We start from the raw sequence: 27092 nt of genomic DNA on the forward strand, positions 1-27092 counted from the left end.
GCTCGTCTTGGAGCACAGAATAATTAAGTTAAATACCACTTGGTAAGTCGAGGCCGACCACAAAACTGAAAGAAAAAGGTTTGCGAAAAATTAGAACTATTAAAACTACATATCTGTGAAAGTAAGAATAGCTGGTCCCGTGTTGCGCGGAGGCTGCCGGTCTCTACGAGCTCCGGAAGGATACTGCCGCTCTCACCGCGCGCGACTCCCCTCCCCCGCCAGCCTTCCCGCGGAAACGTGTGATTTTCACGGGAAACTGAACCGGCCAGGTTCGGGACAAGGCGCACGGTGAAACATAATTTTGGAGAAAATCAAGTATTAAATAATGAAAATAATGTCTAATAATATCCTGTGGAAAAAATTACGTACATTAAATTTGTTGTAGTTCGGCGGAGGGATAAGCCACACCCGGCCGGATCCTTCCGCCGACGTCGCACTTGTTACCTGGTGTTCGCCCCGTTGCACTTTCTACACTCCGGTGCGCGCACAAGCGCGTTCGGTGCACACGCCTTCGTGAGACTTTGATGAGGCATAGCGGTCTATGCGACATAGAGGAGCATTGGCGGTCGGCGTCAATAGGTATAGGCAAATTTATTTACAATGTACACATACAGCGAAACCCCTTATTTACGTTACCGTTATTTACGTTTTCCCGTTATTTGCACTATATTCTTCAGGTCCCGTTTAGTTCCCATTTAGTCCAATACAATACTTTCACACGAATTACGTCTCAAAAATTGAATCCATCCCGCTACTTACGTCACGTAACAACCATAAACAACCAGAAAATACCATGGGTACTTTAAGAGTAGATAATATTAGCTAGTAGGCCTAAAAACATAGTGAAAAACGTAACGTTTATAGTCGGCAATGAACATTTTAAATCGCAAAATATACATATTTTATAACATGAAGAGTTGCTTTTATTTCTAAACATGTAATAATTTAAGCCTAGGCGTGTAAAAGTCAGAGTAATTATAGCAGGAGACAATCTAAAATGCACGAGGGAAAAACGTAAACTGACGAATGTATAAATGTGGCTGATTGTTAAGTTCTGATACTGTATTTATGTCACAACTTAGCCGAAATACTGGTACTAGACAACTTCACAAGATAAAATGAGCGGAGTCTTGGTAACTGTTTTATACGTATTTTATAATTTCGGAAGTTTTGTACAGTTGACGCATATTTTTGAAACTAACAATTTATTTCTGGGGATCGTAATTAATTAATTATTGGTATCAAGACATCAAGATGAACGTAAACTTGAACATGTCACGGCAGCGAGAAAACTGGTGCGTATACCAATAAACTGGTATTAGAACTAGACAAAACTGGTACACGGGAGGTGGAGCTTATATTTTTTTTCCGCTAAGCTGGCATCTATTGGCTGGCTGCTGATGGAAGGTCACGAGTCTGGGCGGAGCATTGAGTGAGTTATACTGCGCATGCGCAACTCAGAGAACAGAGAGAGAGAGCCGGCGGCTACGCCGCGCTGTAACGACAGCTGATTGAGTACAATGACCTTTCTCCGCGCACTACGCGCTATTGACGGTAAATTTCCATTAATTTGCGGCCCTTTTTTAAAATTTTTTTTACTGTAGTGCAGTGTGTATGTGTAATGAATTACCGCTGCGACCTATATGGGGGAATCTGAAATACCAAATTCAAGACCTCAAATTATGGGTGCGATCTATATGCGATGGCGACCTATATGCGAGTAAATACGGTAGTCTAGTTTACAGAAGCAAAATTCTCTGCCTATAATTTACTTTGTTTATTCTGAGCCACCGCCCTACATGCAACCACTAGGTACCTTTTACAGGTGCTGAATAGCTACCATGGCCGCTCTTTATCCTCCGAAAGGGCCAAGTGCTCATGTGATGTAATTTCTGACCAATCACAAAAAATACAAATAAAAGTACACTCTGGTTTGTTACAAAATCTATAGTAAAAAAAAATTGTATCCAGTGTGTGTATTTGAATTTTGTCTTCATTTTCAGTGAAGCCAAAACCTAAGGAGTTTGCGATTTATTATCAGAATGTTAGAAGATTAAGAACTAAATCTGTTGAATTCTTTGATAATATAGTCAGCTTCAACTATGAAGTTATCTGTTTGACTGAGACTTGGTTTAATGCCGACAGTATAACTGTTCACTATTTCACTAATAATATCTTGTTTTTAGAAACTGTAGAAATGCACAACTAACTATGAAGAAAAGAGGTGGTGGTGGTGTTCTCTCAGCCGTTAACAAATCTAAATTTATATCAATACAGCCTAATTATGTCCTTGACTATCCTGATAGTGAAGCCGTCTGGCTGAAAATAAAAACATCTCCTACTAAATCCCTAACTCTCGGTAATACCTATCTACCCCCGGACATTGCTTCTGATGTTTACCTAGAATATTTTGTGTTTTTAGAAGATAAAATCATCTCCTGTCAAGACGACTTAGTGATTCTTGGTGATTTTAATGTTCCCGGTATTGACTGGAACAACAACCACTCTTCTAACATTCTACACGCGTATGTCAAATCTAAGGCTCATCACTTACTTAATTTTACATCTACCCTCAGTAGTGCAATAAAACTCAGCCACCTAAAAAACTTTTAGATCTCTGTCTAACAAATTTACCTCATTGTTTAGTGATTCAAAAATTAATATAATTATTAAAAAAGATCTTATCATCCGGCTTTAACCATCATCACTTTAGACAATTTCACTATAACATTAATATGTCATCTGCATTCAGAAATTAAAAGATTGTGATTTCCTTGATCTCTACAATTCAATCAAGAATCATGCGTGATCAAATTTTTATAATTCTTCTAATGTCAATGAGCTTGTTGAACAACTAACTGCATATCTGATAAAATTAATCCCTCTATCTAATGCTCTAAATAATTAAATATCCTCTTTGGTTTTATATTTGAACTTATGGAAGCTTTAAAATCTAAGAAGCATTAATAATAATTTTTATAATTATTCATGCTTTTCTCATTTCCGTATATTAGTTAAAAATCTAGTGCAAAGTGATAAAATTCATTGGATTAGATCTACTAACAATAATATCAAAATACACTCTTAAAAATTTTGGCATTATGTAAAACTAACGAAAGATGGATACTATGAACAACATTCTCTAATGTTAATGGTGTTATATCAAATGATCCAGTTCAGCTGTCTAATGTTTTTACTCAGTATTTTTCTAGTGTCTATGTGTCTTCTTGTTGCAACCCACAATCTTTTTCGCCTAATAAGTGTTCTGTGACCATACATATTCCTACAATTTCTGAAAGTCTAGTTTACTGAGGTATGAAGGCCTTAAAGACATCTAAATCCACAGGTCTTGATAGCATCCCCAACTTCATTAACAAATTTTTTTCCCATTTATTAGTACCTCATTTGCAACATATTTGTAATGCTAGTTTGAATACCCTAATTTTCCCAATAAATGGAAAATAGCAAAAGTAATCCCTATTCACAAAAATGGTTCTAAATTAAATGTCACAAACCTTTGGCTAATATCCTTATTTATCACCTTTTTTCTAAAACATTTACTTTAGCACACCAGTGTGCTTAGTACATTACCCTATGTTCGCAAAATGTGCAGGGGTGCATGTTGCCACATGTGGGTTTGCCATCTTGATGACTTTGGCTTATGGCTATAGCAGTTTTTGCATGCATGTGCATTGGATTTTCAACCTGTCATATTTCCGCGGTGAAATGTGCACTCGTTTCATTGGATTTCTGGTGCATACTAAAATTTCACCCTTAATGCACCTAAAGAGTATAACCTTAGAAATGCAGGCAATGATAATTCCTGTCCAGGGAGAAATGCCACATGTTCAGCATTGAGGCATTTGCATGTGACACATTCAGTACTCCTGTTGTTCAGTTAGCCTTAAGGAATCATTCTACCATCTTGCTAAACAGTATCGAAGATAGTTTTTAATAAGGGGAGTTATTCCCTAAAAACAATACTTTTCATATATTTTTCACACTCACCATTATTTTAAAAAATTCCACGTTAAATTTTGTGTCAGATTTTTGTATGTTTATTTGCAATATGAGAACACATGAATATGCTTGTTACCGAGGTTAGAAAGAAGATTACACATCACTGGCAAGTACTAAAAGACTTTCACATTTCCCTCCACCTCTCAGTCCATTAAATGACATATTGGTACAAACTTTGTGACAAGTCACAATTGTGCTCGGCTAAAACTACAATCGTTCCTTGCACACACTTAGGTTAGCTCGTTAACTGAATAAAAAGATTTATAAAAATTTTCTTTGATTTATTCTTCATTCTACACTATTTTTATAAACCCATCTTGAAGTTACTAAATATGTTTTAGATCTTTATTTTTATAATTTACACGTGGCAATGCCACATTGGCCAGTGAGTTGACAGAGAACTAACAAAAACTTGTCTCCATCCATGGGGAGGAAACTGACCAATCACAACACAGCTCTTACATAAAGGACACTCACATTTTGGCATTTCTGTAAAAGAACTCACACACAATTACAAAGTCTTTTATGATTGGCTGTGATAATACCCTAATAAATTCACAGTCTCCCGTGTGAGCTGACACCTGCCATATTTCCATCATAAGAATATGTACAGAAAGCACCAGAACGTCTCTGTGACTGAAAAACTGTCTGACAACTGACGCCAGAGCTTCGCACATCTGTTCTTCCTTTACCGAAACACCACCTAACGTTCTAGATAAATAATGTAAGCTGCTAATTGAATACAAATGTAAATATAGGCATTTAAACAATTTAAAATAAATAAACTTCTGAAATGCATGTAAACAAACATTAACCTAACAAAGTGTAAACCAGTAAAAATATAGGTAGTTAAAAGATGTATTTAAACAAAAAATTTTAATATCGGAAACAATTACAATATATTAACAAGTACAAAACAAGGTCACTATGAACTTAAAACTATATAACCAGATCATCTGAAAACAACACATATTTATCTCGAAAAAAATCTCACAAAAGCTGGGGAGGGCAGGGTCCTGCAATGCTACAAATTCATGCGGAATAAATTACTTTAATTGAATTGAATTGAATACCTACATTAAATGATTACTTTTTGTGATTTGAATTAAGAATTGTTAGAATGCTGATTAATATCATTATTTTATTTGTATTAAATTGCATTCAGTGTTATATAGCGCATTGGCATGTTTTTCTGTATTATTTTGGTTTTATCACAATTCCCATATTTCTACTGTGAAATTTAATGAACAGCACAAAGTATGGTATTCTGAATGTATGTATGAATGGAAATATGGTATTCTGAATTTTAGAAATGTTTTGTCTTGAGGATTGGCTGTGATAATACCCTAATAATAAATTCATAGTCTCCCGTGTGAGCTGACACCTGCCATATTTTCTATCATGAGAATATGTACAGAAAGCATAGTAAGATTATGTGTGTGTGTGTCTGTGTGTGTATAAATTATTGTATTGTGGTGGGAATATCAAAATGATATAATGGAAATAGTATATAGAAATTTAATAAAATTAATTTCCTCAAACCACTTGATATGATAGTTGTAAAATGGAAAATTGTGTGTGTGTGTGTTTTGTCTGGCTAAGAGGTTTATAAGCAATACCTCACATAAATGCTTCTTACTTAATTTTGTACGTCCTTGTCTTGTATGGGTCTCAACAGCAAACATAAACCAATAAATATAATTTTGAAACTTTATTGAAATATGTTAGTTTTAATTCCTCTTTTATATATATTATTAATGTAGTTTAAAAATAATCTTTACAGTTCATAATGGAAAAGTTTCCAACTAAATAGTTTAAGTAATTGTTTTAACTGAAAGTTAATATTTTAATAGTTTTACAAATTATGATAGTTAAGTGAACGACCCAAGTATTCAGCTGAACTAGACCTACTATAACAGCTCAATATGGTCTTAGAGTGACTATCTGCGTCAAGTATTTCACACAATTCCAGAGTAATTTTATGTTGCATAACTCAGGGAGTAGAAATGAAGATTCTTGGTGTTCAGGACCTTTGGACCTGTCCCTTGTTGATTCAGGACATCTGGAACGAAACTAGGAATGTGTCTTTCATTATAACTGAAGTGAGAAGCTGTAGTCTGGAATACTACTGTCTTCCTTCGGGTTGGCTGAAAACTTCTAAAATAGGATAGATCTTACCAAGGATGACATCAGGAAACATCTCAGCTCAGAAGAATTTTTGAGGCACTTACCATCGGCCAATCAAAGGACGCGGTTGTACATTAGGACTATGACTACTACCTAAGTCTGATAAAAATACAGTTCAGACTTTCTAGACTTTGACTCTAGGTGACATCTAGTTAAAATCACTGTCGTTGCGCATCTTCCTGTCCCCAATGCTGGATCCCTGGACCATCGTGACCGCCACACACGTGGGAGACGTCTTGCCACGTCCAAAGCCTAGACTTGACATTCCATTTTTCTTTCTGATTATTGAAGAAAAATTACTTTTTAAGGTCATTCACAGACCAAGAAAACCATCCTAAGAGAAACTATGGAAGACTTAGAAATTCCAACTTAGCTTAAGCTTAGTACAGGAGTAAGTGAATATAATGAATGAAATGTGAATTGATGCCTAGCATAGCTAAAACTTGAATGTTTAATCAAACTTTAAAAATACATAGAGAAACAAAAACCAAAGATATATAGAATCAAAATTAGAAACCTCTATATAAATCATATCTGGATAAGTACTGGGTTGCTCCAATACACAAACTCATTATGACGACTATGGAAATTGACAAGTTAACATATTTAAGATTTAAATAAACACAGATTTATGAAATACTAATAATAAAAATAACATGTAAACATGTTAACAGTATTTTTGATTAGTTCCAGAAAATGCATTTACTACACAAATTATTTGAGAAAGATAATCATTTATACAAAAAACAATTTTTACTTTCCATATTTCAAGTTGGCTTGAATTAAATCACAATTTACCCTCATCTGAACATACTTCAAAGAGAATAGTGATCTTAATTAAATTCTAAAATGACAGATATTTGCACTAGAGTTAAGCTCTATGTATAAAGACTAAATTTTTATTGGGAATAACTAAATGACCCAAGCCTTTAGCTACAAGATAAAAAATTCATCTTTAATAGAACAAATCTTTTTACATTATTCACTTGACTTGTAGTTTATCTCACAAATATCTGTAAAATAACCATGATTACCTAGGACTTTAACCCAAAACCCCTCGCACTGAGAGCGGGTGTATATCCAACTGCACTATGGAGAGACGGCTACTCACTCCAACGTGTAAAAACTCCTTTGCCTTAGAGTGTTTTACTTTAATTTAGCATGCACTTTTGCACATGCATACAAATCACTAATATGGACCACATTAGTTACTTTGTGGTACATACTGTAACCAGTACAACTGTTTACAGTTATATATTATTATTTTTTTATTATGATTGTAATATTAATTGTATATTCCATGAGGGAATATTATGTATTTAATTGTTTTGATTGTAAAGAGGACAACCAAGGCATAACAAATATGACACATCTTATTACCATAGACGACATACTTTCAACTTCAGGGTCTTCTAAGAATTATTCCTTGGAAACTTTATTCATTTGGTCTTAGTTCGATTCTTTTACACTCCAACATCCACGTTTTTATTTCACTATGCAGCTTATTCTGTTTGCTGATATCGATAACTCCTTGGTTGCTAGGGAGGCCAGTAAATAGATATTAGGAGGAAGAAGGGAGACGCCATCGCCATCTTGCGGAAAGAAGACGTTTCTCGGGCTGGGGCGAACCAAAGCCTTGGTTGCCGCCCGAGAAATAGAAGATTTCGTGTCATCCGCGATCGTGTCCTGCTTAGAATTCTCCTCTCTACGAGTTGAGATAATTGTATCTGGATTAAATAAATCCTAGATAGGGAGTATCGGCGACTTCGAGTGCCAACTTCCGCGTCGGTCCCGTTTTCGTCTCGTAGTGGTTCCAGACATCTGAGGGCAGCGCCAGCTGAGATTCGACCACGAAGATTGGTGAGACCAATCCAGAATTAGACCAGACTTTCCAGGACGAGAGGGATGTCGAGTCTTCAACTGATACCCGGCGACCTCAGCACCTCTTTAGTTCGCTAATTACAGCATTACAGCATCCAGAGTTCCAGTGTAGCAGCAGACCACCTGGAGGTCCTGTGAAGAGAGCCTCAAGCCTCCGACTACGGATAGCTAGACCCGGCAGTATATTCGACGTGTTCTAGTGACGTCATTTGCATCTAATTTCCGACACCTAGATTTGATACCTTGGTTGTTTCTCAATTAATCTCATTTTAAACGTAACTTCACACCAATATTTAAGAACCATTAAAATCATATGTTTTTCAATTATTATTATTTCATTTATATGCAAATTTCCACTATTCACGTAACATCACTAAATTTCCTTTTTATAATTACTCTCCATACAGTAACCCAGGGCAGTGACGTGCTAGCTGGACTATCAGTCTGGGCAGACCATCCAGCAGTAGCGGTCCTGGTATTTACTGCGACGAGGGTAGGCGCCAAGAACCCCATGAGAACGCAACAATAATTATTTACAGTTGGTCACACAGCAAGGAGATAACTTTCAATACCTTGCAAGTTGTTGCTTATTGGCCAATTAAAAATTGTTTGGCTAATTTTCTTACAGGGCCCAGTGATAACAGATAATGGTAATTTTATCCTAGATTGGAAGTTTCCACCTTCAGATTACAATTGGAAAGAAGTCAATGAGAAGCTTACAATGATTCCAGGTTTGTCATTTCAGATTTATTATTGTAGTAATAAGGTGAAAGTAATTAGAAATAGCATCATGCAAAGATACCATAAAAATACATTCATTAGTTCTACACCAATTGAGCACTCTAAAGTTTATTTACGTGTTGAAATACGTGTATGCTGCAAAACTTGTTGAACCACGAGTTACATTTCAAAATGTTAATGAAATCTGTTTCCTCTTATCTTTGTTAAAAAAATATGTTAATGGGACACTGTCAAATATATACAAATACAATGCACGTGGTGTGAACATAACATCATTTTTATGTATTCTTATGATAAGTATCTCCTGCAAATATCTGTGACAGTCATACGTATGTAAATATTGCCACACTTCGGTATGTGTTTGAAAAAAAATTATGTTGTCCATGCATGCAACATTTTGCTTATTTGTTGTATTTCATATTACCTTCATCCTTGCAGTTGAATATTTGTAGTGAAAAATATATATATTATTTTCAACAAATAAAAATTGATTTTCATGATATCAATGAAAAATTAATAAAAAAATCCTGGTATCAACCCCAAGTCATCAGCATGGAAGTTAGATACTCTTACCACTGGCCCATGATGCATTAATGTTTCCAAGTGCGACCATATGGGTACATAGGTTGTGCGATGTTTTATGATCAGCTATTTTCTTGAGAACAATTGAGGGTTGGATTTCCTCCTTTACAGGGTAAATTGCTATTGAGAAGTACTTTACTCTCACAAAGGGACAACAACATGGCAACCTGACGTTTGTGCCCTCTCCTTGTCAGCCAAGTGTCTGGTTAAATTACAGACAACTATATATAGTATTTTCATTTTATTCATTTAACTTCTCAGCTTGAGCTTCAATCAACTGATTGGCAGTAATTGCTCATACACCGTCACTGCTACAAATCATGCTTTTGTCTGTGTTTTTTTCAGTACAAAAACAGTTCTCTCTTTATAGATATGTTTTTCTTAGGTTCAGTTCTCTTAACAAAAAGAATTGTACCCTGATCCTTTCAAATTATGAGACACTTTAATAGATCAAAGAAAAATATACAGGAATTGTTCCCGTTGTTCTTTTCTTATTTCTCGCACCTTTATCCTAAGCATTGATAGTCCTTTTTTTGGATATGCCCTTTCCGCAGATCTCTGTATGTTGTGCTATGGACCTCCTGTAGTAAGTATTGTTTCTGTATCCTTGCAGGCGTGGTGGAAACTGGGCTCTTTGTCAACATGGCAATACAAGTGCTGTATGGCCTGTCAGATGGGTCGGTTCAACGACACATTCAAGACTGAAATATTTTCCGAAAAAAGTTTAATTTTATTTTTTATATTTGCGGTGTTGGGCATGCATGGTGAAATTAATTTTTACAGGGTCAAATAGTTCAATTTTATTTCCACATGACTTGCCAAAAGTTTATAAGACTGAAACTATGTTAATTTAAAAGTTTTCTTTAAATCAAATTATGTATGAATGCTATTGTGTCTAGAGCTGGTTTCACCATCAGAGATCAGGGATTATCAGCTTGTTTAAGTACTAAATTGTCTCAATCATCTGTCACTTAACTTTTCAGTGTTCACTGTGGACTGCAAATTTTTCTCAGCTAAAGTTAAAATATATAAACCTTTACATGGTCTCTTTTACATGATAAACATGTAACACATTGACTAAATATTCTTGATTTTGCCTATTTTTAATTCCTTAGTTCTTGTATGTTGAACCAGCCCGTACGCTGCCTTGCACAGTCAGGTAAGAAAAATCCAAACAAAAACTTTGCAGGTTAATTATCTGGAGAAATAGTTTTCTTGCCTTAGTCATTGACTGTACACGTAAGGCTAAGTTTTAACTTCTTTGATTTGAGCATTAGTAAAAAAAATTAAATTTTCTGAAGAGTGATAAATACAGTAAATGTATGTTTGTTTTATGTAGTTTAAAAATATAAACATAAGTGCCATTCTAAAAGTGTGAAATATGTCTTAACTTGCCTAGTTTAAGTATGAGTAGGTGGTTAAATGCTGATTGACAAATTTGTATGTACTAGGGGCCTATCTATTAAGATTGTTTGTTTATGGGTATAGTTGGTTTTTATGATGTAAATTGATTTACATCAGTATTTTAATTGAGTAGTTAACTGAAACTTATTAAAGATTAATAATAAATTATGATTTCATACATTTTAGAATTTTAGGTAATGCCATTGTCAAGGTATTTTTATGGAATTGTATATAAATCGCTTGGCATATTTGGTGATTTGATTGTATTGGTATAGTTTGTTGTGGTAATTTGTTTTTGGGTAATAATTTTTTAATTTTTCTAATACCTATTAGCTGTTTTTTGAACACTAGACTACATCAGAAAGTATGTCACCATTTTTTGAATGTTATTTTAACAAAAAAGGTTCTTCATAAAAACTTACTTTTAAAGCTACTTTCAGTGAAGTGACAGTAAATTTCATTCGTAAGAAGCCTTTTATATAAGCCTGGTGAATGAAGTTTTAAAATGTTCTTTTGTTGTGGTTTTTACATGCATATTTTTGTAACCTTGACATTTTTTCTATGAGTGGGCCATGTTTGATGTAATGTCTTGTTATTTAAACTAGTATATGCTCTGCTGTAGTCATTTTTTAAATGCTGCCTTTATTTCTGGTTGAAATCTTGTTTATATCATACTTACTCTGTTGGTTATTGTTTTTTTTATTAGTGAAATAATTTAACCCTCCTACAACTACAAAGATTATTAAGCACCTTAGTGTTATGATATATGCAAGAGGGAGGAGTTAATTATGTTACCCCACACAATGTTTATTACTAGACTAATTTTAATATAAAAAAATACATATATATTTTTTTATAACTTTTTCATTTAAAAAATTATAAGTTTCAGTTATATTTTAACAGTTAAATAGCCAAGTTGGTTGGTTTCAACTGTAGATTCAAGTAAATAGCCTACATACTTGCCGACACACTTGCGCGCGCACACACACTTACACACACAGTGTGTATCTCTATCTATCTTCCTCGGGCAACTGGCAACACAAGCAATCTTCATGTCTCAACTGGTTTTTGTGATGCAGTATGCGTGTCTTCCCAATGCTACCTGCTTTCAACTGTGCCCCAACAAAATTGTTTTTGCTTGCATAGTCCCACGCTATTAATGGCAACATTTAATCCATTACACTGCAAACAATTCTCAGCAAATAAGTATTGTAGCAACTCATTTTTTAATTGTGTAAACATTCTGGTCTTATCGTGATAGCATCTGAGCATCTCAAAATCATATTTGTATTGTAGTTGTAGTAGTTCGATTCATTTTGCTTGAAAGAAAAGAAGGTGGGGGGGAAGGCGACTTTCACCCCTTACTCCTGTAGTAATAATGTGGCACTCAAGGATACTTTCGCTATGTTCAGATGCGTCACACGAAGACTTCACTTTTATTAATCACATATTATTGAAGGTGTGAACCTTACTGTAATAATGTTACGTGTGCCAAATTTACGTGTGTGTACGGTTTGAAGACAAATGAAAACCCCTCACAGTAAGTTATATGTGGCCTGAACACTCGGGATTTCGTATCAGAAACAGCATCAGCTTAATGCAGGGAGGATGGCAGATGCCCTTCCTATCTTCCCTCCCATCGTTATTTTCCTTTCACCACTCCACTTACCTCCCCTCCCCCCCCCCTTTCTTTTGATCTAGCACGGCGACAGTGACAGCTGTATCTCTGAGCTTGTTCATGAGTCAAATCATTTCATTTGCAATTAAAACTAAAACCATTGCAGATACAAAAAAATTCGTAAAGACCTTTTCTGTTGTAAATATAATTTTCTACAACTTTAATTCTATGCATTTTTTCACTACAGTGCATGTTTTTTGAGTAATGGTGTGAAATTAAGACATTTTGGGATGCTTTAGGATTTTAACTTAGAATTAAATCTTCTATCTGCGGTTCTTACAAGTACTTGAAGTTATGGAGATTTCTCCAGCCATTGTCTGCTTTCATAGTAGTGACATCGTCCCGGGCTGCGTCTTTCTGAGTCCGATGTGCCACCACCTCTCTCCTTACACGCTGCAAGCCCCCTCCTTCCACCACCACCCTCTATGACCGCCCGCTGAAGTGTGTGTGTGTGCGTGCGTGCATGTGTGCGTCGGCCCGCGCCCGCCAATGTGACGTCAGTGCTCCGCTCCCGAGAGTTGCCGAGCGAGGACGAACGGGCAGTGAGTCGGGAGCGCTGCGAGAGGAAGGAGCTTCATGCACCTGTCATCGTATTTCAGAGGTTTTGAGTGATACAGGGGGAAACGGGCCTCCACACACGGGCTACGTCACGGCCCTGAGAACAGAGTAGCCGGGTCCACATGCCCATTATACATATGGTGGCGCCCTAGGATTTGACGAACACTTCAGCCCCCATTGCGGTAGCAAATGGCGCCCATCAGCGTGTGGCGAGGCAAGTGAAAGATCGGTAAACGTGTACTTGTGCGATTGTTGCGGAGCCGAGAGCACCGAGTGCGGGTAAGAAGACTGATAACGTGGCCACTTCGAGCACGCGGGATTGTTGAGCCGAGTCTTTGAGAACAGTGTGCAAGTGAATGGCGGACAACAATGAAATAAGTGCCGGGGCGGGCAGAGTGAAAACTGAGTTCATGTTAGACATTAATAGCATGTACTGTGTAACGTGTGCGCGACCCAAGTGTGTAGGTGGGATCACGGGTGCCTTGTGGACGGACACATGCGTGTGTTTGTAAAGCACCGAAACACACATCAATGGTGTTGCTTGGCAAGGAAATGCGGCAGGACTAGAACATTTCAAAAACACAGTGACCAGCTGTATGGGACTAATATGCGAGGGGGTATGGTGCCCGAACTACCGGTCCTTTAAGCACGTGCAATGTATGTCCAGAGAAGAACAGAACTCTTTTCGGGATAATTGGTACCACTGTGCAGCATGTCAGGACGTAGCACAAGGAAAGCGGGGACCGACATCCCCAGTTTTGGCACGTGCCAATGTGACACCTGTGTGACATTTCGACCTGCCTGAGTTCGTGGGACGAACGTGTGACGACCCGGGAAAGTTTTTCCGCATGTGTCGTGAGAGACTGGAGTGGGCTGGGCGTGTCGGGCGTGCTACGCGAGGACGCGAAGGCATGGTGGAGCATTGTTAGCGAGTTCGACATGCCCTGGGCAGAGTTTACCCGGCGATTCGAGGCACGTTTCGCCGACGTAAAAGCGAAAATGAAAGTCAGAGCTGAACTGTACTGTCAGGAGCAGACGTCGGCGGAGTCAGGAAAGGCATTCATTGTTAAAAAATTCCGATGAAAACCAGTAAATAGACTTGTATATCCTATAAGTAAGAATTTGTGGCTTATCAATGTTGTGGGTCAATGTTACCCAGTCTTGGGGTTACATTAGCCCATCTAAATTTTTACATTCACAACAATGTATTCTGGCAATATGGGCCCAAGTAAGCTTCATTTTGGGGTTACTTTAACCAAGTAACTTAACAGTACTGTCAATTCCCAACTTTAACGTTCTTGTAATTATTTTTAGAGTCAAATTTAAGTTTAATATTATCACACACACCAATAAAATCATTTAATAATCACTTAAGTTTCATGTAAATGTTCCCTTATGACAAGCATTATTATGCCACTTTTCTGAAAAGTCATAAATAACTGTTGAGTTCAGGCACTGAATACTGTCCCCTTTTATTTAACAATTTTGGGGGACATGTTTTAGCTTTCACGTTGCACCACTTGTAAAGTAAAACATCCTTTTCCGGCTATGACCAACATTTACTTCTCTTGAACATGCAGTCTACTGTAGGACCTTCTTCATCTTCTGATGGAAGTTTGACTATCACCCCTGGATAATCATTTCTATCATAGAAAACAATGACGAAATCCCCTTCTTTCAAACATCTTTTCTTCAGTTGAGATTCTTTCACCAGGAACATTATCCTCTTCACTGTCTTCAGACAAAACGTTACCATATGAACAGGTGTCATCATAGACACTGTAATCAGAACTTGAATCTGAGTCCGAAAAAACAGTAGCTACCCTGGCTTTGGCTTGTTTTATAGTGGATACTGATACTGGTCCTTTTGAAGTTGTTGGTTCTTGAGTAGTGTGCTCAATTTCTTCCACACTGATGCTTTTACCTGGAGTAATCGTCAGTTTATTTCGCTTTTTCTTCACAAAATTTTCACCAATAAGTTCATCTCGCTTTATTGAAATGTGTTCTATGAAGTTGTCACACACCAGGTTTTGATCAACTACTGTTGCGGGCAGGCGTACAAGTACCTGATCTCTGTCTACTGGAAATATACCACATTTTCTGAAGCCAGAAATAATGTTATCTTTCTTAGCATCAAATAGATCATGTCAGTTTCTTCAGGAGTTTTGGGAATTGATCCTTTGGTAAATTAGAAAGTCTGCTTCCACTTTGGGACTCTTTCCAAGCACACAGAATTTTCCTCCTAGAAGATTTCATAGGACCAAAGTAGGCCAGGTCGAGTGGTTGTGTAAGATGTGTCGAATGAGCTGGCAAACAAACAAACTGTATATTTTCTTTGCAAGCCTTAAGGACCTCAATGTTTATGTGCGATGTTAGATTATCACCAATTACAACTTTCTTGCCTGGCTGTTTTTTCAGAGTGGGCAGTAGACAACTAAAAAGCCAGTCTTCAAATGTTGGGATGTCAAACCACCCAGACTTTGTCCTATTGTATCTGCAACCCTTTGGACCACCTTCAGTCCAAGTTGACCACACGTGCTTAGACTTATAAACAACATATGGACTCAACATTTCACCTTCTGCATTGCCACACATCATTAAGGAAATGCACGATTTTGTGAAATTCATTACCCGCTCCACATATTTGGTTCCTCGCTTACAGATGACTTTTCTTGATCCAGGGTCGTCTCCCAAATTAGTTTCATCAAAATTCCAGATGTTCTGAGGAAGTACATTTTGTAGTGAGATTTCCAAATTATTGAAGTAATCATTCAAAATATCCTTGTCAACTGCTGCACAGGCTTTTTGATGTTGGTGCACTGTCTTACTGTCAACTCTGGGTGTCGTTTACGAAAAGACCTTTACCCAATCAGCTCCTGGAATATTATTTTCAAACTTCTTTACTGTCCGGCCTTGTTTATCAAGATAGCTTTTCGATGTGAGCTACAAAAATTTTCTCTTCTTCAGCTGAAAAAACAGGTGGGCATCCTGGTGGTTTAGAGAATATACCTTTCAGTTTGTTTTTGATGGAGCTCCTTGGGATATTGTAATGTTCAGAAGCTGCTCTCTGTGTTCTTCTTACATTACGAATGTCACTAAGGCACTGAAAGTTTATCATCTGAGTAATCAGCATACCTGCGTACACCAAGTTTCCTTTTATAGAATTGTGGCATTTTCTTCTTACATTACCCTATTTACCTGAAAAGAATAACATTGGTTAAAAATTACTCAATAAGTGTTCTTTTAAGTGAACATTTTGAATAAACATTATATGAATACAAAGTAAACGTTATTAAAAGTAAAGTAACATTCTACTAGAAAAAGGTTTTGGGCCAATCTTACCCCAGAATAACAGTTTTAGGTTATAAATATATAAAATGTAAAATTGCACGACAACAATGCAGAGCATTGCAGTGATACTTTCAAATGTTTGTAACAAGTATATGAACACCTTAATTACCTACCTATCATGAATACAATTTGTTAAAACTGATACTGCAGAGTAGAAGTTTGGAGGACTAAAAACAGCTGTTCCATCAACCTTTAAACAAACCCGTCAGTACTGCCAACCTGCAGAAACCAAAATAATTTATAAAGTGCCTTCTCAGTTAGCCAGAGGTGCCTACTACAAATCCCACCCAGAAATTGTTTTAAAAAATTGTTAATTGTAATAGAAAATAATATAAATGTCTTTTGGCAACATTTGGGCTAAAGTTACCCTCAAGGAAGAAACCCCGTCTTACGGTAGTTAAATTGAGTCCAGGTAAAACCAGCAAAGACACAGGGAAAACCCTGGGCACTTTCATGCAGGATGCAAGTTTGCATGCATTAAATGTAGGAAAGTACAGGAGACAGAGGATGGTCTGGATGAAGAGTTGGTCTGAGTAGAAAGAGTCTACCATGCGGGGTTTGGGCACTTGGACTCAATGTCTGCTTTGTTGTCTTCTCTGGGACTGGAAATTAATGGCCAGGGACGCAAGCGCCCCTGGTGTGAGTGTAATCACGAACCACTCACATCCGCTGCAGAAAACAGCACCTATAACTAGAAGGAAGAAAATTAAACATCTTACATACTGTTGTGGCCGGGGGTTGTTCGGACGGTTTTAAGGTGATAAGTTCGTGGGCGCCACCACGTGGTGAGGCACGTGGACCCGGTGAGACTCCTAACTCGGGGCGTGACGTCGCCCATGTGAGGTGTGATTTTACCCACTTGAAAACACTAGCACTAATCCCTGCCCGCTCTCAGCGTCGGGCACGCTATTCTCTACGCAGTGGGCTCTTAGGCGTCCCACACGCCGTCACACTCCACGTGGCCATACAGATTTAAAATAATACGTTAGTTTTACACACCTTCTTTATTCGACTAACTCAACTCATACACTTACAAGATTAAAACTGTATTAAATTCCCGCAGCACGAATCGGTTTAGGTGTAATGACCCGCCACGTGGTACAATCCCGAATTACGTATTACATAGAAAAAAGACTGTTACTGGTCGTAAGATAATTAATTAAACAGTCCCCCGACCGAGAGGAGCTCCGAGGACTAAAAGAAAACGATTTGGAAAAGATTAAAGTTAAACAGAATTACTTAGCGGTGAAAATAAGCGGTGAGGTCCCCGGAGTGCTCTCGGGCGTTGATGGCAGAAGACTGGGATAAGTTCATGGCTTGGCTCGACTAACATGGCGTCCTCCCACCGAAACAATTGCCGTTAAGATATTTGTGAATTCGTGCCATGGGAAACTAAAGTAACATGACAAGGATGATTTAAAAATTACGTGACATTTTCTGAATAATGAAAAAGAATACTACAAATTACAATTATTAAGAATTACATTTAAATATTGTTTGGCTTCGGCTTTCCTCGGGAATGTCCGGATACGCTATTATATTTTAATACATTATTGTAATTAAAAGTACATAAAAACCCTCCCAGCTGATCTGCCATCACGTTGCACTCGGGAAATATTAAAACAAATTGAACAATTACATTTAATTATGTTTTAGGGGTGCGGCGCACTGACTCGACAGCGCCCTCTTGCGGTCGAACACACACGTACGCACGGGTAGGCGGGAGGTTTGAATGGAGGGTGGGTGGTGTTTCGGCGGTGGCATGTCGGACTTAACAGGGGCCGCAGGTCCGGACGATGTCAATACTAAGCTTATTATAATAAATGCATGTTGCGTGGGCGAGGCCGTGCTAACATGCCTTAGACGTACTTTAATAAGCATAACTAAAACTATATATATTTAAATTTTTTTATTAGTTTTGTTTTTATTTTTTATTACTGTTACGAGCGTAAGCAAGGCTGCGTCACACACAGGTGCACGCCGTAACATGAGATGTGCCGTGCGCACCTGGATCGCCGCTTTATCTCCCTCCAGCCCTCCGCTCCCCCCGCGCGGCACTGTTAGTTTGACATCCGAAACCTGCCAGCTGCGGAGTTACGCGAGCTGCCGACACGTGTTTTCGAGAGATTTCTGCCGTCGGGACGGCTCGGAGTGACGCGACTGGCCCCGGCCACTCTCGTGAGTTCTGGAATTGCGCCGGGGCCTATATATATGTCCCAGGACGTCAGGGCAGTCAGTCAGTGGAGTTCAGAGTGAAGTCGGGAGTTTTCCCGCGGCGGATTTTCCGGGCGATAGAGCGGCGAAGTCCCTAGACGAAGTTTTCAGTTCCGGGCGATAGAGTCGCGGGCGCGGCGGAGTTCCGAGCGAGACGTCGAGTGGGATCTCGACGAAAGGGAAGTGCGACGGCGGCGGCGGAGTGCGGCAACGGAGTCCTGCGACGGAGGACCACGAGGGGTGCTGCGGCGAGAGTTGCGCCAGAGGTGCGGCCCAGAGAGGCGTGTGGATTGTGAGAAACGAGTGACTGGAGGAAGCAACTTTTTTTTATAAGTAGAATTGATTAATTGACATTTTTAGATTATTAGCTAATAATGTAAATAGTGGCAAGAAATAAAACTGTGTGTGATAAAAATCTTTAATTGGGCTATCCTTTACGAACCCACAGTAAATGATACATTTTGGGGTCAGAAGTGGGATAGCCTTAATTTAAAGAATTTAGGATTAGTTTATAGTGCATTTAAATTTATTTAGGTTTTCGAGATTGCAACAAGTCTTAGGAACTGTAGTTAGTTTTCAGTGTAGTAGTTTGGAGATTAGTGCTGGTGTTTAGTACGGGTTTTGGTTAGCTCGTAGAGGAAATTACATTGTCATCATAAGATATTAGTGTTATAGGCTTGTAGTATGCCGTCGTCCGGGGTCTCGGGCTCGAGTCCCGGAGTGGCTCCTAGTGGGAAAAGGCGGTTCTTGATCTGTGTTGTCCGGGTGGGCGCCAGACTAGCTCGTTTCTAGTCGTGAATTTGGGGTCGTGGATGTATGTGCCCCTGCGTGGCCCACTAGGGCCGGCGGCGGTGTTGCGTGAGATGATTTTAAATAAGAGACGTGGAGTTGAGGTGGCGGTGTCGTACCTTTTATTCAGAGGAGCGAGTCGTACACAATACAACACTCTACAGAGGTCCCCGGGGGGTTTTACTTGTTATTCCGTGGCGCCGTATTGTTTGTGTTCCGCGTTACGTGGCCTCGGATGCTGTTATGTCTCAGACGTCTCACTGGGTACGCAGGTAACGTAATTTCGTAACACAAAGGCGGGACACAAAATACACTGAATTAAGGGGGCGCGTACAGGTTACGTGGCACTCGTTACTCGGGTAACGTAAGTTAGCAATACAAAATACGGGATACAAAAATACACTGAATTAAGGGGGTGCGCACAAGTTACGTGGCACTCGTTACTCGGGTAACGTAGGTTAGCAATACAAAACACGGGATACAAAAATACACTGGATTAAGGGGGCGCGCACAAGTTACGTGGCACTCGTTACTCGGGTAACGTAAGTTAGCAGTACAAAATACGGGATACAAAAATACACTGAATTAAGGGGCGGGCGATTGGAGACGGCCAATCCCGTATGCAAATGTCTCGGTGCGGGTGTTGTGCCCACTGTGGTGAAACACGCACCGCAATTAAGTTTACCAAGTTCCCTTGCGGGTTTGTGGTCAGCGCCGTGCGCGTGACCTTAAACAAAGTTCTGTACGTTGCGGGAGACGGCCCGTGCCGTATGCTGAAGAGCAGCCCCGCTGACCAAGTGTGGTGCGGGGTGTCCTTAAGTTGATGCGGCCGGATTAGGTCCGGGACCGAAAAAAGGGACCGGGTACTCACGGAGAGGTTAAGTAATAAAAGGGGTTTGGTTAATTAGTGACTATATTTACCGGACGTTACTTTCAATGTAGACAAAGGATGTTGCCTCTCCGTGGGACGTAGGTCCGCCCCGGTCCATGAGCTGCGCTGAACTGCCGAACTGGCATGGCGTCCGAGGGAGGCTCGGCCTCTCTCGCGCCAGGCGTGACCTCATTACGCTAGACTCCAAACGGGTGTGTCTGGAAGAGATTTTATTGTCGCTAAAATCCTAATTTAATGTTTCAGGAGGAATGGGTACGGTTCTTCTCTTGTCTACTCAGGTTTCCGCGGCTTTGTCTTTAATTGCTGTTCGGGTCGCCTGACTCGGGTGGGCCATGGCCAGGGGTGTGTTCCGTTAGCGGGAGCGTATACTGGCGGGTGCAGGTCGGGCTCTGGGGTGGTCGTCGGCCAGACGACGTCAAGTATATGTGGACAAGAAAGATGGCTGCTAACAAGCAAAAGAATTTAATGGCATTCCTGTCTGAAATGAGAGAGAAGAAATTAAGAGTTACCAGGAGAAAATGGAAAATAGGCTGGACGAGATGAAGAATAGCCAGGAAGAAATGAAGAGCGGCCAGGAAGAAATAAAGAGCAGCCAGGAAGAAATGAAGAGCAGCCAGGAAGAAATGAAGAATGAAATTGATAATTGCCAAGAGGAGATGAAGAATGCTATGAAGACAGAGATAGAGGACATCAAGAAAAGCCAAGAAGAGATGCGAAACGAAATAGTTGCTGCACAAGAAGAGACGCGAAACGAAATAGTTGCTGTACAAGAAGAAATGAAAAAGAAGATCGATGAAACCAGCATCCATTTGGAAGGCAAAGTGCAGTGTTTGGAGCAGCATCTTGCAGAACAAGAGCAACCTGTAGCAAAACAAGAAGAACTAATGGCACAACAGCTAGCTCAGCTCAAGCAAACCACCGAGCCGTAAGTAGCAGCTGTAACTAAAGAGTGCCGTCGGATGATCAAGGAAGCTGCATCGGCTACGAAAAGAAGCAGTTATTCTGGAGATGTGAAGGTGGAAAGCGCAACCAGTCACCCAAAATTCAAGCCACCCACCTTTGATGGCCAATCGTCATGGGCTGTCTACAGGCGAAAGTTTGAGGCAGCTGCTGAAGTAAATTGGTGGGACGATGAAGAAAAGGCTACGACACTCGTCTTGGCCCTGCGAGGATCTCCACTAGAGCTGCTGCAGACCATACCAGTTACAGACCAGAAAGAATATGGGAAAAAGAAAGAAAGAAAAAAAGGAGCGAAGGTTCCAGCTGCGCCTTCGTGGAGGACGGATGTGTCCCGAAGCTGCTCTACCAGACCTTCCAGACCTTCGCATCAGCTGTGGCTAGCACCTAGTGCTGCCCAGCGCTCGACGCACAAGCTGTGGTTAGCACTTATTAGTGCTACCCAGCGGTTTCGAAAGGTGCCTGTGTGCTAAATGCGCACAGGCGGTAAAAGTGAGCTGCGCCAGGTGTAAGTTTTGACGACCAACGAACTCGGCAACACCCGGGGAGTTAGATTCCCTGTAGCCTAGCCTGAACCCGGCTAACTAGCCCCGGGGGACGGTCAGTGGGTGGAACCGAGTGGCAGGCGACAAACAAAAGAACAGGACAATGACCAGCGAAACTTTCGACATGGCAGTGAGCGAGGCCCCTTCAGGGCCGAGCTCTGACGAATCAAGTGGGTGGACAATGGCCACCGGCAAGCGCGCCAAACGCCTGCGCACGGAGGTGTCCGGTGCAGGCAGTGACGACGAGGCGGGCCCCTCCCCCCGCCCTCAGCAGCCAACCACGACCAAGAGGGCGCCGCGCGTAAAGCCCCTGTTTGTGTTCCTGGATCAGGGACACCAGTACCCGCGGGTGTACACCGCCCTGAAACAGTCAGTGGCAGAGAAATTCACGTGCCAAAACCGCGGCCCGAAATGAAATCCAGGTTAACGTAGCCTCAGTCCCCGACTACCACAGGGCAGTCAAAGCACTGCAGGCCATCGGTGCCCAACACTCCGTCCTCCTTCAGAGGGACGAAGTACCGAAGAAGTTTGTATTGCGCGGAGTGCACCGCCACACCCCATCTGAGTTCCTCCAGGAGGAATTCAGCGCCCTGAATCTGCCGGTCCAGAACCACTGGTTCCTGGAGAACCGGCAGCACCGCGAAAAGTGCGATGCACTTGTGATAGAGGTGCCTCAGAGCTGCGACTCTGAGCGCATCTACGGCCTCAATGAGTTCGCCGGCATGCTCGTGCGTGTCGACGACTACCGTCGCCCCTCAGGCCCCTCCCAATGTAGCGTCTGCCAGCGCTACAACCAAGTTGGCAAGGCCTGCCACGCGGCCCCTGTGTGCCGGTGGTGCAGCGGGCCACACCGCGCTCCCGACTGCCCCAATTGGGGCAACCTGGAATACAAGAAGTGCGCGCACTGTAAGGAGGCACATTGCGCAAACTACAAGGCATGCCAGGTCTATAAAAAAGAGACCCGCAGGCACCTTCCGCCCCAGGTGCGCAAGCAGCGCGAGCAGCAGTCTCGCCGCGACTTGCGCGACAACAGGCGAGCTGCAATGCAGCCCCAGCCGCAACCGTCGCCAAGGCCCCCTCCGGGCTACTTCGGCCCCCGAGGCAAAACCCCTGGGGCACACCGAGGTACCCTCCTCCCCAGAGCTTCGGCGACTACCTGCAGCAGGCAGGTGGCAACCGATTTGCGCCCCTGGAGCAGCACTGCGAGCCTAGCTACAACGAGCTGGACTACCCAGTGCTGGCAAATAACCCCTGGCAGCGGAAGTGGTATAAGAAACATCCGACGGGCCATAAAAATGGCCAAGGCAAGCCCCAGCGACCCACCCAGGACAGGCCCCCGCAGCCTGGGTCGGACAGGCCGCGACAGCCTGCCCAGGAGAAGCTCGTGGCAGCCAAGGCTGCGCCAGCCCCGGCGAGGCGCACGACCGCGCTCTCCCGGCCGCAGGTAGCCCCCGCACCTGAGACTAGCATGGCGGTAGACGCAGCTCCAGTGCTGCCAACTGCACCGCCCGCCCCCCAACAGCAGCCAGCCTCGAAACCGGGCCTGGCTGACTTCCAGAAAGTGTTCGAACAGTCGCGCACTTTCAACACAGATGCAAATCTGGTGGCCACAATTGTCCCCATGTGCCAGCTTATGGTTATATGGTGCGACCCATCTGTTGCCCTAACAGAAAAAGTCCATGCGATGATGGGCTTCGTCCAGTCACTGGCTGCCAAGCTCAATGGCAGCCACTAGACAGGCCCCGAGTTGCGTAACAACCCCGGCCGATAGGTTAAGCTTACACTCCCTCCTCTTCTGGAATGCACGTGGAATTAAACATAAATTACCGGAATTCATCCACCACATGGAAAAATATAAAATCAAAATAGCTGCGATTAACGAAACACACTTGCAGCCGACCGACCGACTGACAATACTAAACTATACAGTTTATAGGCGCGATAGAGAGCACAATAGATGGGGAGGAGTAGCTCTAGTAGTTCACCGTAGCATCAAACATACTGTATGCCAGCTACCCATTTTTCAAAATTTAGAAGCTGTTGGAATAAGCTTAAACATTAACCAACAAAACATTAAACTCATTTCAATGTATGCTCCACCAGGTAGGTCCCTCAGTGTGGCGGATCTGGATGCCCTGTACGGGGCCGCTCCGAACTTCCTCGCTGTAGGTGACATTAATGCTAAACACCTGGAGTGGAATTGAAGGCGTGCGACGGCAAATGGCGGGCTTCTCTATGCGCATCAGCTTGATAAAAACTATCAGGTTCATGCTCCTACTGAGCCCACATTTGATTCAGGCAGACTGAACCAGCTGCCAGACATCCTAGACATCGTGCTTAACATGCATGTCACCTCGGGGTTCGAACTCGAGGTCGTACACGACATGTCGTCCGACCATTTCCCTGTTCACTTACATTTCGACAGTGCGAACACGAAAACCAACCCGCCTCGTAAAATTCGGGACTACAAACACGCCGACTGGGAAGGATTTAAAACTCAAGTCGCGCAAAATTTGTCAGACATCGCGGACATAAATAATAGTGAAAGTTTAGACACCGCAATAACTAAATTTACTGCGGAAATCCAGGATGGTATAAGCCAGTGCATCCCAGAAAAGGAGGTTAAGTTAGTACACGAGCTGCCAGTATACATACGCGACTTAATATCGCGCAAAAACAGACTGCGTCGTGAATACACACGACGACGCACTATCCAAACAAAACAAAGAATAAATGAATTACAAATAATTATTTCAGACGAAATTTCACTGTGGCGAAGCAGCCAGTGGGAAGCAAAAATCGCTCGTTTAAATATTCAGGACGGGAGTGCCTGGACTATGACGAAGCGATTTTTAAATAAATCTGAAAAAATTCCGCCCCTTCAAACCAATAATGGCCTAGTCTTCAAACCTCTCGACAAAGCACAAGCATTCGCAAATACACTGGAAACAGCCTTTCAGCCAAACATGGTGTCTTGCGATAGGCAATTCACAGCGCAAATTTACCGCGAATTACGCGACAAATTGCGCCAGCCCACTATTTCTGAGCCTCTATTAACTCAGGCACTGGAAATCAAGCGAGCTATTAGGAATATGAAGCCGCGAAAAGCACCTGGGAATGACGGCATACAAGCTATCGTTCTCAAACAGCTCCCAGATGAAGCCCTGGAATATTTAGCTGAATGCATTAATGCAATGCTCAGGCTCAGTATTTTCTCCTCCCAGTGGAAGGAAGCTAACGAAATAGTTTTCCACAAGCCAGGCAAAGATAAAAAAAAAACTGCCCCAAAATTACAGACCAATAAGCCTGCTTAGTACTGTGTCAAAAATAGCCGAAAGCATAATATTGCATCGTCTAAATTGCCACATACACGAAAATAACTTGCTGCCAAATGAGCAATTCGGCTTTCGCGGTGCTCATTCGACCGTTCACCAGCTAGTGCGTCTCACTGAAGAGATTACTAGTGCATTTAACGTACAAGACTATGCTGTCGCGACGTTCCTAGACGTAGAGAAAGCCTTTGACAGAGTGTTTCATGCAGGGCTTCTCTATAAATTATACCAAGCTGATTTCCCTGACTGCTATGTCAAGCTAATCACGTCATACCTAGCAGGCAGAACCTTCAGAGTATCAACTGAAGGAGCCACATCAGACCAAAAACAGATCAGAGCATGAGTGCCACAGGGCAGCATCCTAGGCCCTGTTCTATTCAATATATACGTGCGTGACATGCCACGCCCCGCACATAGACTCGTCAAGTTAGGCTGCTATGCGGACGATACTGTCCTATATAGCAGATCACATAACCTACAGCTGGCCACGACTAGGCTGCAAGTTGCGCTCACTGAAATAGAACAGTGGTGCACAACGTGGCGCATTAAAGTGAACACGACGAAGTCAGAAGCTATTGTGTTCACTCGTAAACACCTCCCGCCAATAGACCGCAGGCCGCAACTGAGTCTGTTCAACGAACACATCCCGCATAAAGATGTGGTTAAATACTTAGGTGTACACATGGACAGGAAATTAACATGGCGCCATCACATAGACACTAAGCGAGCACAGGCTCAGACTAGACTGTGCTCCTTGTATCCAGTTATGAGTAGACAATGTGGCAGCAGAGTCAAAACCGGCCTACTGCTCTACAAAGCCCTCATACGACCAATAATCACGTATGCAGCCCCTGTATGGGCCACTGCAGCAAAGACACAATAAAATTACAGCGAATTCAGAATAGATGCATTCGAATCGCCACAGACGCCCCAGTGTACTGCCCTGTCGAAGCATTGCATCGTGAAACCAGATCGGAAACTTTGCAAGACTTTTACATTCACACAACTCAGACTTTTTACGATAAATGCGTAAATAGTCTGAATCCACATATTACTTCTCTAGGAAACTATGATCCGGACGTAGATCAGAAGTATAAACGACCAAAATCACTCCTGGCGCACCGGCCGCCGTAGTGGCCTGCGATTGGCTGGAGGCTCCGGCAATCACAGCGCAGCGCGCGCGCGGCCGAGGCCAGACCCCAACACTTCGGTTGCGGACTGGCGACAAAATTCTGCCTATGCTGTACCACGCACAGAGACACTCGTATTTCTGGCAGCTCGTCCAATTTAATTTTAAGAATATTATTATTTTCAGAATATTATTATTACGTTATAACATTAAGTATTAATCAATAGGATTCTGACCATGTGCCTGACCACGTCTTGCGGCGATAATGCCCAGGCTGGCAACATAATGTGTCGGAATTAAGGCCCCCCACAACCCCCCAGTATACTCGCCGCGCCGCTCACTGAATCTAGTCGTGTTTTTGGCCCAGCGGGGCTCTAATGAAACCAGTCGCGTTTTGGCCCAGCGGGGCTCTAATGAATTACACACATATGTCCTGACATTTATTGACCCTTAGATTAAACTATATATAATTATTCAGTGAGTAGACTCACTATTGATTAATAGGTGTCTGACCATGTGCCTGACCACGTCCTGCGGCGCAAATAAGCAACATTGGACTAGCCGATGATTGACATGCCCAGGCTGGCAGCACAATGAGTCGGCACACACGACCGCGGCAACTGGGGCAACCTGGGCGTTGCGGTCGTATAATTATATATAATTATTATTCAACTATTCGGCTGGCTGGCAGCCTGGCGGGAAACGACTAAAGTCGCCCCCAAAACAACCAGTGCCACCAAAACCAAATGCGGACAAAATGTCCAAGCTCCCGCCCATTTGCATAGTAGCCTTTCTACTCTGTCCAACTCTTCTTCCAGAACCATCCTTCTGT

At 41.8% G+C, this 27092-nt stretch overlaps 1 protein-coding gene across 1 annotated transcript in view; it reads left to right on the forward strand.

The window, feature by feature from the left end:
- LOC134535594 (ribose-5-phosphate isomerase) overlaps nucleotides 1-11449 on the forward strand; it is a 28354-nt gene extending 16905 nt beyond the window's left edge. The window contains exons 6-7 of the mRNA XM_063374802.1: nucleotides 8717-8819; nucleotides 10025-11449. Of these exons, the coding sequence (XP_063230872.1) occupies nucleotides 8717-8819; nucleotides 10025-10116 (195 nt within the window). The 3' untranslated portion in view covers nucleotides 10117-11449. The remainder of the gene's footprint in view (nucleotides 1-8716; nucleotides 8820-10024) is intronic.
- The last annotated feature ends 15643 nt before the right edge of the window (nucleotides 11450-27092 follow it).

This window comes from Bacillus rossius, chromosome 1 (genome assembly GCF_032445375.1).
Source record: "Bacillus rossius redtenbacheri isolate Brsri chromosome 1, Brsri_v3, whole genome shotgun sequence".
Lineage (NCBI taxonomy): Eukaryota > Metazoa > Arthropoda > Insecta > Phasmatodea > Bacillidae > Bacillus > Bacillus rossius.